The sequence below is a fragment of the Scyliorhinus canicula genome, chromosome 3 (genome assembly GCF_902713615.1).
Source record: "Scyliorhinus canicula chromosome 3, sScyCan1.1, whole genome shotgun sequence".
Classification (NCBI taxonomy): Eukaryota; Metazoa; Chordata; class Chondrichthyes; order Carcharhiniformes; family Scyliorhinidae; genus Scyliorhinus; species Scyliorhinus canicula.
This window is the reverse complement of record NC_052148.1, coordinates 5,456,658-5,473,130: the sequence shown is the minus strand read 5'-3', so window position 1 is coordinate 5,473,130 and position 16,473 is coordinate 5,456,658. Positions and strand designations below refer to the sequence as shown.

The 16,473-nt window shown below is 44.7% G+C and overlaps 1 protein-coding gene across 1 annotated transcript in view; it reads left to right on the top strand.

The window, feature by feature from the left end:
* Positions 1 to 16,473, top strand: part of LOC119963790 — a 1,053,439-nt gene that overhangs the window by 276,243 nt on the left and 760,723 nt on the right. The window contains exons 46-47 of the mRNA XM_038793076.1: positions 9,286 to 9,425; positions 10,155 to 10,287. Coding sequence (XP_038649004.1) covers positions 9,286 to 9,425; positions 10,155 to 10,287 — 273 coding nt within the window. The remainder of the gene's footprint in view (positions 1 to 9,285; positions 9,426 to 10,154; positions 10,288 to 16,473) is intronic.

Sequence of the window (16,473 nt, the reverse complement as noted above, 5' to 3'; positions counted from 1 at the left end):
GCCTGACCACTCCACCTAATGTGCACATCTTTGGATTGTGGGAGGAAATCGGAGGACCCAGAGGAAACCCACAAAGACACGGAGAGAACGTACAAGCGCCACACAGACAACCTACCGAGGCAGGAATTGAACCCAGTTCTCTGGCGCTGTGAGGCAGCAGTCATAACCCAACCCCTGATTAATCTATGCCTCCCTCAACTTGCCTCCTCTTTTAATTATGGACCCGCTACCCCAACCCCTTATCTATTCCTCACAGAAAAATGATTGGACTCAACCCATTTCCCCACTACCTGGCCATAACCTGTCTTTACAAAGGTGAATAACAGTCATATTTTTATCTATCTAACATATTTTAACAGTCTCAAGTAACTTTAATGTGCACGTTAGGTGGATTGGCCACGCTAAATTCCCCCTGAATTGGAAAAAAACAGTAATTGGGTACTCTTAAATTTTTTTACAAAGGTGACATGGAAAAGATAATCAACCGCAGTAAACCTGCCCGTATTTTATGGAATGTTACCCTACTGACTCGCAATATTCCTCAAACTCCATTCTCCAGTGAAACACATATTTTTTTGATCTGTTTCTGCTGTTGAGTTTAGTGACCCTTTGCAGTAACTTACTTCAATCCCTTTCCCCCACCCCCAATCCTTTACCCCTACATGTGAAGCCGCTCTGCTTTATGTCAGTATCCAACATTTCAGCTTGCATCTCCTTTATTTAGCCTTGCTGTCTTGTTGGTCTCTCTGTCCTTGATCAGCAGCATTATTCCAATAGAGCTGGAAAAACACTACCTCAACTTTCCATGAGGTGCTTTATAGCATCCTGGACTCAACACCGTGTTCAACAATTTTACATCATTATCCAGGCCCCATTTTGGTTCCTTTCCGTTTGCAAGTTTTGATTTTAACCCTTTTTTCTCTTGTTTCTGCTTTGAGACAGCAGCTGCTCATTATTCTGCGATTCACGCCTCCTCTGGCCACATCTTGTCCCATTCCCCACATGGACAACTCTTTTGTCATTTAATTTCTCCTGCCTTCCACCCTGTGACAGACCTTCCCACTTTTTTAAATCACCTCCCATCTGCTTAAAACCTGATGACTTTTTTTCTCCTCTTCAGGTGTTGCCAGACCAGCTGAGCATTTTCAGCATTTTTTGTTTTTACATCACTTTTACCTTGTCTTTTGTGGGGTAAAAATATTTTGTTGAATTTTCATACTGTGCAACAGCAGCAATAAACCCTGTCAACCTTTCCCAGAGTTCAGTGGGACCCTCTACCTGGGATGATCGCTCAGGCTGAATATGGGTGGGGATTTCAACATGCTTGTTGATCAAGGCGTGGACCGGTCATGTTCGAGAACGGGCAAGGTGCCAGCAATGGCAAAGGAGCTGAAAGGGTTCATGGAGCAGATGGGGGCTGGTGGATCCGTGGAGATTTAGGCAGCCGAGAGCCAGGGAATTTTCTTTTGGATTTGATTGGATTGGATTTGTTTATTGTCACATGTACCGAGGTACAGTGAAAAGTGTTTTTCTGCAAGCAGCTCAACAGATCATTCAGTACATGATAAGAAAGGGAAATTAGACAAAATTCAAGAAAATACCAGAAAATACATAATAGCGCAACACAAGATATACAATAGCGGTTTGGATCAGTAATTTGCTAGCTGAAAGAAGACAGAGGGTGGTGGTTGATGGCAAATGTTCATCCTGGAGTTCAGTTACTAGTGGTGTACCGCAAGGATCTGTTTTGGGGCCACTGCTGTTTGTCATTTTTATAAATGACCTGGAAGAGGGTGTAGAAGGATGGGTTAGTAAATTTGCAGATGTCACGAAGGTCGGTGGAGTTGTGGATAGTGCTGAAGGATGTTATAGGATACAGAGGGACATAGATAAGCTGCAGATCTGGGCTGAGAGGTGGCAGATGGAGTTTAATGCGGAAAAGTGTGAGGTGGTTCACTTTGGAAGAAGTAACAGGAATGCAGAGTACTGGGCTAATGGCAAGATTCTTGGTAGTGTAGATGAACAGAGAGTTCTCAGCATCCAGGTACATAAATCCCTGAAAGTTGCCACCCAGGTTAATCGGGCTGTTAAGAAGGCATATGGTGTGCTAGCCTTTATCAGCAGGGGGATTGAGTTTCGGAGCCACAAGGTCATGCTGCAGCTGTACATAACTCTGGTGCGGCCGCACCTGGAGTATTGCATGCAGTTTTGGTCACCACATTATAGGAAGGATGTGGAAGCTTTGGAAAGGGTTCAGAGGAGATTTACGAGGATGTTGCCTGGTATGGAGGGAAGGTCTTACGAGGAAAGGCTCAGGGACTTGAAGTTGTTTTCGTTAGAGAGGAGAAGGCTGAGAGGTGACTTAATAGAGACATATAAGATAGTCAGAGGGTTAGATAGGGTGGACAGTGAGAGTCTTTTTCCTCAGATGGTGATGACCAACACGAGGGGACATAGCTTTAAATTGAGGGGTGGTAGATATAGGACAGATGTCAGAGGCAGTTTCTTTACTCAGAGAGTAGTAGGGGTGTGGAACGCCCTGCCTGCAACAGTAGTAGACTCGCCAACTTTAAGGGCATTTAAGTGGTCACTGGATAGACATATGAATGAAAATGGAATAGTGTAGGTCAAATAGGCTTCAGATGGTTTCACAGGTCGGCGCAACATCGAGGGCCGAAGGGCCCGTACTGCGCTGTAGTGTTCTATGTTCTATGTTCTGTGTTCTACAATGTAACTATATAGAACATAGAACATTATAGCGCAGTACAGGCCCTTCGGCCCTCGATGTTGCGCTGACCTGTGAATCCCCTCTAAAGCCCATCTACACTATTCCCTTATCGTCCATATGCCTATCCAATGACCATTTGAATGTGTTTAGTGTTGGCGACTGCACTACTGTTGCAGGCTGGGCATTCTACGCCCTTCCTACTCTCTGAATAAAGAACCAACCTCTGACATCTTTCCTATATCTATCTCCCCTCAATTTAAAGCTATGTCCCCTCGTGCAGCCTGGCGGAGGAGTTGATAGAAAGTATGCGTGATAGTTTCCGAGAACGGTATGTAATAGAACCTACAAGGGAACAAGCGGTCCTAGATCTGGTCCTGTATCATGAGACAGGATTGACTAATGATCTCATCGTTCGGGATCCTCTCGGAAGGAGCGATCACAATATGGTGGAATTTAAAATACAGATGGAGGGTGAGAAGGTGAACACAAACAGTAGTGTTTTGTGCTCAAACAAAGCAGATTACAATGGGATGAGAGAAGAGCTAGCTGAGGTAGACTGGGAGCAAAGACTTTATGGTGAAAAAGTTGAGGAACAGTGGAGAACCTTCCAAGCGATTTTTCACAGTTTATACCGACAAAAAGGAAGGACAGAAGAAAGAGGGAAAATTGACCATGGATATCTGAAGGAAAAAACATCCAAAGTGGGAAAGATTAGTGGGAGACTGGAGCACTGGGAAATCTTTAGGGGGCTACAGAAATCTACTACAAAAGCTATAATGAAGAGTAAGATAGATTGTGAGAGTGAACAGGTGCCGGAATGTGGTGACGAGGGGCTTTTCAGGTAAATATTTTTCCTGTAGAGGATGAGAAGGGTGATTTAATAATGGGAGTTGAGGAAATGGCCGAGGAACTGAACAGATTTATTGGGTCTGTCTTCACAGTGGAAGACACAAATAACATGCCATTGACTGATAGAAATGAGGCTATGACAGGTGAAGACCTTGTGATGATTGTTATCACGAAGGAGATAGTGGTGGGCAAGCTCATGGGACGAAAGGTAGACAAGTCTCCTGGCCCTGATGGAATGCATCACAGAATGCTAAAAGGGATGGCTAGGGAAATTGTAAATGCACTAGTGATAATTTAACAAATTTCACTAGACTCTGGGGTGGTCCCGGCGGATTGGAAATTAGCAAACGTGACACCACTGTTTAAATAAGGAGGTAGGCAGAGAGCGGGTAATTATAGGCCAGTTTGCTTAACTTCAGTAAATCAATAATTATAAATCAGTTAGCATAACTTCAGTTTTAGGGAAGATGCTAGAATCTATCATCAAAGAAGAAATAGCGAGACGTCTGGATGGAAATTGTCCCATTGGTCAGACGCAGCATGGGTTCATAAAGGGCAAGGTCGTGCCTTACTAATTGAGGGGAATTTTTTGCGGACCTTACCAGAGCGGTAGATAATGGGGAGCCAATGGATGTGGTATATCTGGATTTCCAGAAAACCTTTGGCAAGATGCCACACAAAAGATTGCTGCAAGGGATAAAGATGCATGGCATTAAGGGCAAAGTAGTAGCATGGATAGAGGATTGGTTAATTAATTTGTCCAAGTCTGCAGACGACATTAAGATGAGTGGTGAAGCAAAAAGTGCAGAGGATTCCGGAAGCCTGCAGAGGGATTTGGATAGGTTAAGTGAATGGACTAGGGTCTGGCAGATGGAATACAATTTTGACAAATGTGAGGGTATCCACTTTGTTAGGAATAATAGCAAACAAGATTATTAATTAAATGACAAAATATTAAAACATGCTGCTGTGCAGAGAGACTGGGTGTGCTCGTGCATGAGTCGCAAAATGTTGCTTTGCAGTTACGATAGCTGTTTAAGAAAGAGAATGGAATTTTGTCATTCATTGCTCGAGAGATGGAGTTGAAGACTGGGGAGGATATGCTGCAATTGTATAAGGTTTCAGTGAGGCCAAACCTGGAGTATTGTGTTCAGTTTAGGTTCCCTTACCTGGGAAAGGACGGACTGGAGGTTGTGCAAAGGAGATTCACTAGGTTAATCCCAGAGATGAAGGGTTGGATTACGAGGAGAAGTTGCGCAGTCTGGGACTGTACTCGTTGGAATTTGGAAGGATGAGGGTGGGATCTTCTAGAAACATATAAAATTATGAAGGGAATAGAGAGGATCGATGTCGGCAGGTTTTTTCCATTGGCGGGTGAAAGCAGAATTAGGGGGCACAGCTTCAAAATAATGGGAAATAGATTGAGGACTGAGTTTAGGTGGAACTTCTTCACCCAAAGGGTTGTGCATCTATGGAATGACTTGCCCACTGAATCTGTTGAGGCTCCTTCAGTAAATGATTTTAAGAGAATGATGGATAGATTTTTGAAGAATAAAGGGATTCAGGGTTCTAATGTTCAGGCCGGAAACATAGAACAGTACAGCACAGAACAGGCCCTTCCGCCCGCGATGTTGTGCCGAGCAATGATCACCCTACTCAAGCCCACGTATCCACCCAAAACCGTAACCCAACAGCCCCCCCTTAACCTTCTTTTTTAGGACACTAAGGGCAATCTCGCCTGTCCAATCCACCTAACCCGCACATCTTTGGACTGTGGGAGGAAACCGGAGCACCCGGAGGAAACCCAGGCACACACAGGGAGAACGTGCAGACTCCGCACAGACAGTGACCTAGCCGGGGATCGAACCTGGGACCCTGGATTGGATTGGATTTGTTTATTGTCACGTGTACCGAGGTACAGTGAAAATTATTTTTCTGCAAGCAGCTCAACAGATCATTAGAAAAGGGAATTAAACAGAATTCAAGAAAATACATGAGAAAACATAATAGGGCAACACAAGATATACAATGTAACTACATAAGCATTGGCATCGGTTGAAGCATAAAGGGTGTAGTGTTAATGAGGTCAGTAAATAAGAGGGTCATTTAGGAGTCTGGTGACAGGGGGGAAGAAGCTGTTTTTGGTTTGTTCGTGCGTGTTAGAACATAAGAACATAAGAACTAGGAGCAGGAGTAGGCCATCTGGCCCCTCGAGCCTGCTCCGCCATTCAATTAGATCATGGCTGATCTTTTGTGGACTCAGCTCCACTTTCCGGCCCGAACACCATAACCCTTAATCCCTTTATTCTTCAAAAAACTATCTATCTTTACCTTAAAAACATGTAATGAAGGAGCCTCAACTGCTTCACTGGGCAAGGAATTCCATAGATTCACAACCCTTTGGGTGAAGAAGTTCCTCCTAAATTCAGTTCTAAATCTACTTCCCCTTATTTTGAGGCTATGCCCCCTAGTTCTGCTGTCACCCGCCAGTGGAAACAACCTGCCCGCATTTATCCTATCTATTTCCTTCATAATTTTAAATGTTTCTATAAGATCCCCCCTCATCCTTCTAAATTCCAACGAGTACAGTCCCAGTCTACTCAACCTCTCCTCATAATCCAACCCCTTCAATTCTGGGATTAACCTAGTGAATCTCCTCTGCACACCCTCCAGCGCCAGTACATCCTTTCTCAAGTAAGGAGACCAAAACTGAACACAATACTCCAGGTGTGGCCGCACTAACACCTTATACAATTACAATTGTTCTCAGACTTCTGAAATCTCCTGCCCGATGGAAGAGGTTGGAAAAGTGAGTAAGCCGGGTGGGAGGGATCCTTGATTATGCTGCCCGCTTTCCCCCGGCAGCGGGAGGTGTAGATGGAATCAATGGATGGGAGGCAGGTTTATGTGATGGACTGGGCGGTAGTGACGACTCTCTGAAGTTCCTTGCGGTCCTGGGCCGAGCAGTTGCCATACCAGGCTGTGATGCAGCCAGATAGGATGCTTTCTATGGTGCATCTGTAAAAGTTGGTAAGGGTTAATGTGGACATGCCGAATATCCTTAGTTTCCTGAGGAAGTATAGGCGCTGTTGTGCATTCTTGGTGATCGCGTCGACGTGAGTGGACCAGGATAGATTTTTGGTGATGTGCACCCCTAGGAATTTGAAACTGCTAACCATCTCCACATCGGCTCCGTTGATGCTGACAGGGGTGTGTACAGTACTTTGCTTCCTGAAGTCGATGACCAGTTCTTTAGTTTTGCTGGCATTGAGGGAGAGATTGTTGTCGTTACACCACTCCACTAGGTGCTCTATCTCCCTCCTGTATTCGGACTCGTCGTTATTCGAGATCCGGCCCACTATGGTCGTATCGTCAGCAAACTTGTAGATGGAGCTGTGAAGCAATTATGCTAACCACCATGCGACCGTGCTGCCCCTGGAGCTAAGTCCACAAAAGATCAGCCATGATCTCATTGAATGGTGGAGCAGGCTCGAGGGGCCATGTGGCCTACTGCTGCTCCTAGCTCTTATGTTCTTATGTCCTTATGTGCCTGTCAGGCACGGAGGAAGTGGTCAAGCGAAGGAACCGTGGTTTAATAAAGTAGTTGAATCACTTGTCACGAGGCAGAAGGAGGCTTATGTAAAGATGAGATGTGAAGGTTCAGTTAGGGCGCTCGAGAGTTACAAGTTAGCTGGGAAGGATCTAAAGAGAGAGCGAAGAAGAGCCAGGAGGGGTCAAGAGAAGTCTTTGTCAGGTAGGATCAAGGATAAACCTAAAGCTTCTATAGGTATATCAGGAATAAAAGAATGACTCGGCTAAGAGGTGGGCCTGTCAAGGGAAGTTGTGCGTGGAGTCCGAGGAGATAGGAGAGGTGCTGAATGAAACTTTTTCGTCCGTATTCACTCAGGAAAAAGACGATGTTGTTGAGAAGAATAATGTGGTACAGGCTACTAGATTTAAAGGGCTTGAGGTTCATCAGGAGGAGGTGTTAGCAATTCTGGAAAGTGTGAAAACAGATAAGTCCCCTGAGCTTGATGGGATTTATCCTAGAATTCTCTGTGAATTAAGGGAAGAGATTGCTGAGCCTTGAGCTTTGATCTTTATGTTATCTTTGCCTACAGGAATAGTGCCAGTAGGTTGGAGGACAGTAAATGTTGTCCCCTTGTTCAAGAAGGGGAACAGAGATAACCCCGGTAACTATAGACAGGTGAGCCTTAGTGTTGTGGGCAAAGTCTTGTAAAGGTTCATAACAGATAGGATTTATAATCATCTGGAAAGGAATAATTTGATCCGAGATCGTCAACACGGTTTTGTGAAGGGTAGGTCGTGCCTCACAAACCTTATTGAGTTCTTTGAGAAGGTGACCAAACAGGTGGTCGAGGGTAAAGCAGTTGATTGGTGTACATGGATTTCAGTAAAGCGTTTGATGAGCTTCCCCATTGTAGGCCATTGCAGAAGATACGGAGACATGGGATTCAGGGTAATTTAGCAGAAATTGGCTAGCTGGAAGAAAACAAAATTTATAGGAAATGTTCAGCCGCAGTTCAGTTGCTAGTGGTGTACCACAAAGAACTGTTTTGGGGGCACTGGTGTTTGTCATTTTTCTAAATGGCCTGGAGCAGGGCATAGAAGGATGGGTGAGTAAATCTGCAGATGGCACTAAAATCGGTGGAGTTGTAGATAGTGCGGAAGGATGTTGCAAGTTACAGAGGGATATAGATAAGCTGGAAAGCTGGGCTGACAGGTGGCAAATGGAGTTTAATGCAGAAAAGTGTGAGGTGATTCATTTTGGAAGGAATAACATGAAGACAGAGTACTGGGCTAATGGTAAGATTCTTGGAAGTGTGGATGAGCAGTGAGATCTCAGTGTCCATGCACATAGATCCCTGAAAGTTGCCACTCCAACTTGCTATTAATAATTTGGTATGTTAGATTTAATTGGTAGAGAGACTAAGTTTCGGAGCCATGAGGTCATGTTGCACCTGTACAAAACTCTGTTGCATCTGCATTTGGAGTAGTGCGTGCAGTTCTGGTCGCCACATTATCGGAAGGATATGGAAGTATTGGAAAGGGGGCAGAGGAGATTTACCAGGATATTGCCTGGTATGGAGGGAAGATCATATGAGGGAAGGCTGAGGGACTAGAGGCTGTTGTCGTTAGGGAGAAGAAGGTTAAGAGCTGACTTAATTTAGGCAAACAAGATAACCAGAGCATTAGATATAGTGGACAGTGAGAGCCTTATTCCTCGGATGATAATGATTAGCACGTGGGGACCAAGCTTTAAATTGAGGGGAGATAGATATAGGACAGATGTCAGAGGTAGCTTCTTTAATCAGAGAATAGTAAAGGAGCAGAATGCCCTGCCTGCAACAGGAGTGGACTCGCCAATATGAAGGGCATTTAAATGGTCATTGAATAAACATACGGATGATAATGGGATAGTGTAGATGGGCTTGATAGTGGTTTCACAGGTCAGTGCAACATGAAGAGTCGAAGGGCCTGTACTCTTCTATGTTCCATGTTCTGAAGTGCTTCGGCACATTTTACTGCATTAAAGGCACGATTATAAATGCAAGTTGTTGGCGATCATTATCAGTATCTCAAATCATTGCTCAGATGGCCTCCATTCCCTCATCATTTCTACTCTGTCAGATTCTGTTACCTTTCTGCTACATGGGTATATTTAAGGTGTCATTCTACTCAAATAGCGGTTGTTCAACCACCATCAAACCTACGCTTCTCGGACATCTCGAGGAAAAGTTTCCGGATGGACTGGGATCATGGATCGGAGGAGGCGGACCAGTACAGAATCAGCTGGGTTCCATCTGGGGGAGGGGACAAAAAAGAGGTGATGATATCCATACTTTCTGCTTCTGTGTTGCTCCAGCTGATTTTTAAATTTGCCTTGCAACATGCGAGTTTGAGCAAAACAGCTGTCAGCCAGATCTGTATATGTATGAAAATGTTCCTCCTTTCCAGCAACGATGTTTCATTGTACCCTTGTAATCCTTTCCACACTTGCTAATGAGTTGCATTCTCTGTTGGTCGAGGCGGCATGATCACACTGAAAACAGCAGGTATTTTCCATTCGCAACATGGACAGGCAGTCACGGGCAGGGCTGGAATATTTGGAGATTGGCCAAAACTCAATTGGGTGGGATGAGCTCTTTGAACCGTAACCTGCAGAAACATCAGCACATTCTTTCTGAATGGCATTACTGTACTAGCAGGTGATCAGAAAACTGCTTTCCGCACAGACCATATGCTCTTTAGTATTGAGATGTTGGGCTCAGTTGCCCACTCAAAGAAGAGCATTTGTGTAATGAACAAAACCGTCCAAATTAGTTCATTCGTTCAATTGAATTTTCTCCAGAAATACTCCACATGACCACGAGGGAATGCCACTGGGAAGGTGGCTGCAGCCAAGGGTTGGTAATGGATTTTAAGGTCCTTGCAGCCCCCTGAGTTATATTAAATTCAAACCTCCCCATTTAATTAAGGGAATCAGTTTGCAGAAAACAAATTGGTTTGATGCACTGAACGTATCTTGACCTTCGCTTTCTGCCTATTCTTTCAGATGATTATAAATGGCAAAGAGACAAGCCATGTTTTAGATAACCTGGATCCTAACACCAAATATGATGTTTCCCTTACTGCCATCTACCCAAACAAGAAGGAAAGTGATGACGTCTCAGCCTCCCAGCGTACATGTAAGTCTTTAGTATATAAAAATCTCCATTAGTCTTTCCTACCCCCTTACCAATTATCTTCAAATATTGAAAAGAGGACAAAGTGACATGGAAAGCACATGCTGCATATTGTGATGTGCAGCAGATCGCAATGTCCTTCAGGATGGGGTGTGGGGTTAGTATGTTCCGCTGGATTCTCTGCTTCTGCTGTCGCAAAGTGTATCTATTGGCTTCATTGGCTAGCCTGCTTGTGTCCAATATTCCTGGGCCATACTGCACCTTCAGCCAGATAAATCTATAAAACCACAGAATTCCGACAGTGTAGAAGGAGGCTATTTGGCCTTGTGTGTCTGCACCGACCCTCTGAAAGAGGAACCTAATTAGGCCCACTCCCCTGCCCAATCCCTGAAGCACCCCCCTAACCGGAACATCTGGGACTATTTAGCATGACCAATCCACCTAATGTGCACATCTTTGGACTGTGGGAGGAAATCGGAGGACTCTGAGGAAACCCCAAAAACACGGAGAGAATGTACAAGTGCCACACAGACAATCTACCGAGGCAGGAATTGAACCCAGTTCTCTGGCGCTGTGAGGCAGCAGTGATAACCCAACCCCTGATTCATTTATACCTCCTTCAACTTGCCTCCTCTTTTATTTATGGACCTGCTACCCCAACCCCTTATCTATTCCTCACAGAGAAATGATTGGCCACATCCCATTTCCCCACTACCTGGACGTAACTTGTCGATATAAAGGGAAATAACAATCATATTTGTATTTACCTATCATAGTTTAACAGTCTCAAGTAACTTTACTGGGAGACATCAGCAGATTGCTAATCATTTCAGTTCAACTAGTGATGTCTGTTTTAGAGAACTTGAAACAATATTGCCCCATCGCGTTTTGCTGAAGGTGAAAGGGGCGGCATGTGGCACAGTGGCTAGCACTGGGACTGCGGCACTGACAAGACAGAGGGTGGTGATGGATGGAAAATTTTCAGACTGGAGACCAGTTACCAGCGGTGTACCACAGGGATCAGTGCCGGGTCCTCTGCTATTTGTGATTTGAATCAATGACATTGATACGATGCAGAGCTGGGCTGAAAAATGGCAGATGGAGTTTAACCCTGATACGTGCGAGGTGATTCATTTTGGTCAAAAAAATTTGAATGTGGATTACAGGGTCAATGGCAGGGTTGTGAGGAATGTGGAGGAACAGAGAGATCTTGGGGTTCATGTCCACAGATTTCTGAAGGTTGCCACCCAAGTGGATAGAGCTGTGAAGAAGGCTTATAATGTGTTAGCGTTTATTAATAGGGGCTTGAGTTTAAGAGCCGTGGGGTTCGGCTGCAAATATTCCTCACCATGCTGAGACCACATTTGGAGCATTGTGTGCAGTTCTGATCATTTCATTACAGGAAGGATGTGGAAGCATTGGAAAGGGTGCAAAGGAGATTTACCAGGATGCTGCCTGGTCTGCAGGATATGTCTTATGAGGAAAGGTTGAAAGAGTTAGGTCTTTTCTCTTTGGAGCAGAGGAGAATGAGAGGCAACATAATAGAGGTTGAGAAAATGATGATGGGGTTAGATACAGTGGACGTTCAGAGACCATTCCCTTGGGTGGATGTAGCTGTTACAAGGGGGCATAACTATAAGATTCAGGGTGGGAGATATAGGAGGGAATTTTGGAAGAGAGTGGTTAGGGTGTGGAATGGGCTGCCTGCTGTGATAGTGGAGTCGGACACTTTAGGAACCTTCAAGTAGTTACTGGACAGGAACATGGAGCACACCAGAATGACATGGAGTGAGATAGCTTAATCTAGGGTTCGGACAATGCTCGGCACAACATTGTGGGCCGAAGCGCCTGTTCTGTGCTGCACTGTTCTATGGTCCATGTTCTATGATAAGCCGGGTTCGAATCCCGGCCCTGGGTCACTGTCCATGTCAAGTTTGCACATTCTCCCCATGCGCTCCTAGCCCATTTTTGGACCCGGAATCGGTCGGGAACGGGGCCGTCGGGAGCCGTCGTAAAACTCCGCCGACTTTACGATGGAAATCCCGATTTCAGCGCGTTCATGAGAATTCCGCCCAATCAACCGCAGTAAACCTGCCCGTATTTTATGGAATGTTACCTTATTGACTCGCAATATTCCTCAAACTTCATTCTCCAGTGACACACATATTTTTTTGATCTGTTTCTGCTGTTGAGTTTAGTGACCCTTTGCAGTAACTGACTTCAATCCCTTTCCCCCACCCCCAATCCTTTATCCCTACATGTGAAGCTGCTCTGCTTTATGTCAGTATCCAACATTTCAGCTTGCATCTCCTTTATTTAGCCTTGCTGTCTTGTTGGTCTCTCTGTCCTTGATCAGCAGCATTATTCCAATACAGCTGGAAAAACACCACCTCAACTATCGATGAGGTGCTTTATAGCATCCTGGACTCAACACCGTGTTCAACAATTTTACATCATTATCCAGGCCCCATTTTGGTTCCTTTCCGTTTGCAAGTTTTGATTTTAACCCTTTTTTCTCTTGGATCTGCTTTGAGACAGCAGCTGCTCATTATTCTTTTGTCATTTAATTTCTCCTGCCTTCCACCCTATGACAGACCTTCCCACTTTTTTAAATCACCTCACATGTGCTAAAAACCTGATGACTTTTTTTTCTCCCTCTTCAGCTGTTGCCAGACCTACTGAGCATTTTCAGCATTTTTTGTTTTTACATCACTTTTACCTTGGCTTTTGTGGGGGAAAAATGTTTTGTTGTATTTTCATGCCGTGGAACAGCAGCAATAAACCCTGTCAACCTTTTCCAAAGTTCAGTGGGACCCTCAACCTGGGATAATTGCACAGGCTGATTATGGGTGGGGATTTCAACATGCTTGTTGATCAAGGCGTGGACCGGTCATGTTCGAGAACGGGCAAGGTGCGAGCAATGGCAAAGGAGCTGAAAGGGTTCATGGAGCAGATGGGGGCGGGAGTGGGTGGATCCGTGGAGATTTAGGCAGCCGAGAGCCAGGGAATTTTCTGTCTTCTCCCACGTTCACAAGGTGTATCCCGGATAGATTTATTTGTTGTGGTCAGGGCCCTGTTGGCGAGGGTGGTGGATACGGGATATGCGGCAATTATGATCTTGGGCCATGCTCGGCACTGGGTGGACCTGCAGGTCAGTTTGGATAATAAGCAGCGTCCACACTGGAGATTGAATGTAGGGCTCTTGGCAGACGAAGTAGTCTGCGAGAGATTGAGGAAGTGTGTCGTAGTCAATATTTTCCCCGCTTCTGGACTGTGATAGAAAGATTCAAACATGATTCGTTAGGTAAGCAAAACTCAGCTTTATTTACGGACTACAACTGCTAGCAGTATGGCTGAGACTTGGAGTCGGAAGGCAGTCAAGTACAAATTGCTGGTTCCCTTCTAAGTCTGCGGTATCACAAAAGAATAAGACGATATTTATACATTATAGGATCAAGATAACATGAATACAGCTTGCTCAGGAATTTGATCAAAAGTAAAAAATAAGCAATATCATAAAACTGGCGTCACCTTGCTGACCTTAGAGGACTGGGGTCTCATATCTTTGTCTTGTCTATTGATCGCATGTTTAAGAAACGGAGCAAACTTGTTTAAGTATCGAAAGAGACAAGTTTTTAGCTTATCTTGTGTATTTAGACGGTTCTGGGGTGTGACGACTGAGTTTTTATCCGAGTTTAGAGCCAGCAAGTTCTCGGGTCAAGTTGACCGTGGCTGCTTGTTGTGCCTTAGGTTATGCAAAGTCAGTTTAAATTTCATTGTCCCAAGGAACTTGACTAGTTTTCCCATCATGCCATTATTTGCTTTGCACAATACCACAAGTGCATGCTGAACTACCTGCAGGTGAACGATACGGGGGAGGTCTCAGCAGCGGTGGTCTGGGAAGCACTGAAGGCGGTGGTGAGAGGGGAGCTGATCTAGATCCGGACTCACAGGGACAGGACGGGATTGGTCAGAAACGTCCGACTCGTAAGAGAGAGCCTACGAGTGGATAGGAAGTATGTGAAGAGTCCAGAGCCAGGGCTGTTGAGGGAACGCCAGAGGCTTCAGGCGGAATTTAGTTTGTTAACTACAGGAAAGGCAGTGGAGCAGCTCAGGAAGGTAAAGGGAGCGGTGTACGAGCATGGGGAAAAGGCCAGTAGGTTGATTGCACAGCAGCTCAGACAAAGGGAGGCAGCGATGAAAATAGGGAAAGTGGTTGTTGGGGATTGGAACTTAGTTAGGGACTCGGAAGGGGTGAGCAAGACCTTCACGACTTTTATAGTAGTCCGTGATAAATATCAAACTAATCGGAAGGACTGAGTGGATGGTAAGGGTGGTGTAGCTCTGTTATTTAAGGATGACATCCGGGCAATAGTAAGGGATGGTTTTGGTGCAATGGAGGACAAGGTTGAATCCATTTAGGTGGAAATTTGGACTAGGAAGTTGAAAAAGTCACTGAAAGGAGAAGTCTATAGGCCACCAAATAGTAACAGTATGGTGGGGCAGGCAATAAACAAAGAAATAACTGATGCATGTAGAAATGGTACAGTCATTATCATGGGGGATTTTAATCTACGTGTTGATTTGTTTAACCAGGTCGGTCAAGGCAGCCTGGAGGAGGAGTTTAAAGAATATATCCGTGATAGTTTCCTGTAACATTATGTAATAGAACCTACAAGTGGACAAGCAGTCCAAGTTCTGGTCCTGTATCATGAGACAGGATTGACTAATGATCTCATGGTTACGGATCCTCTCGCAAGGAGCAATAACAGTATGGAACAATTTAAAATACAGATGGAGGGTGAGAAGGTGAAATCAAACAGTAGTGTTTTGTGCTCAAACAAAGCAGATTACAATGAGATGAGAGAAGAGCTAGCTAAGGTAGACTGGGAGCAAAGACTTTATGGTGAAACAGTTGAGGAACAGTGGAGAACCTTCCAAGCGATTATTCACAGTTTATACCCACAAAAAGGAAGGACGGTAGAAAGAGGGAAAATCCACCGTGGATATCTAAGGAAATAAGGAAAAGTATCAAATTGAAGGAAAAAGCATCCAAAGTGGCAAAGATTAGTGGGAGACTAGAGGACTGGGAAATAATAAGGGGGCAACAGAAAGCTACTAAAAAAGCTATAAATAAGAGTAAGATAGATTGTGAGAGTGAACAGGCGCCGGAATGTGGTGACGAGGGACTTTTCAGGTAAATATTTGTCCTGTAGAGGATGAGAAGGGTGATTTAATAATGGGAGTTGAGGAAATGGCTGAGGAACTGAACAGGTTTTTTGGGTCGGTCTTCACAGTGGAAGACACAACATGGCAGTGACTGATAGAAATGAGGCTATGACAGGTGAGGTCATTGAGATGATTGTTATCACGAAGGAGATAGTGGTGGGCAAGCTCATAGGGCTAAAGGTAGACAGGTCTCCTGGCCCAGATGGAATGCATCCCAGAGTGCTAAAAGAGATGGCATGGGAAAATGCAAATGCACAAGTGATAATTTACCAAAATTCACTGGACTCTGGGATTGTCCCGGCGGATTGGAAATTAACAAACGTGACACCACTGTTTAAAAAAGGGGATAGGCAGAGAGCGGGTAATTATAGGCCAGTTTGCTTAACTTCAGTAGGAGGGAAGATGCTGGAATCTATCAGCAGAGAAGAAATAGTGAGACGTCTGGATGGAAATTGTCACATTGGGCACATGCAGCATGGGTTTATAAAGGGCAGGTTGAGCTTTACTAATTGAGTGTAATTTTTTGAGGACCTTCCAAAGCGGTAGATAATGGGGAGCTAATGGATGTGGTATATCTGGATTTCAAGAAAACATTTGGCAAGGTGCCACACAAAAGTTTGCAGCATACGATGAAGATGCATGCATTAAATGTAAAGTAGTCGCATGGATAGAGGATTGGTTAATTAATAGAAAGCATAGAGTGGGCATTAATGGGTGCTTCTCTGGTTGGCAATCAGTAGCTTGTGGTTTCTCTCAGGGATCAGTGCTGGGCCCGCAATTGTTCACAATTTGCTTCAATGATTTGGAGTTGGGGACGAAGGGCAATATGTCCACGTTTGCAGACAACACTAAGATGAGTGGTACAGCAAAAAGTGCAGGGGATACTGGAAGTCTGCAGAGGGATTTGGATGGGTTAAGTGAATGGACTAGGGTCTGGCAGATGGAATACCATGTTGACAA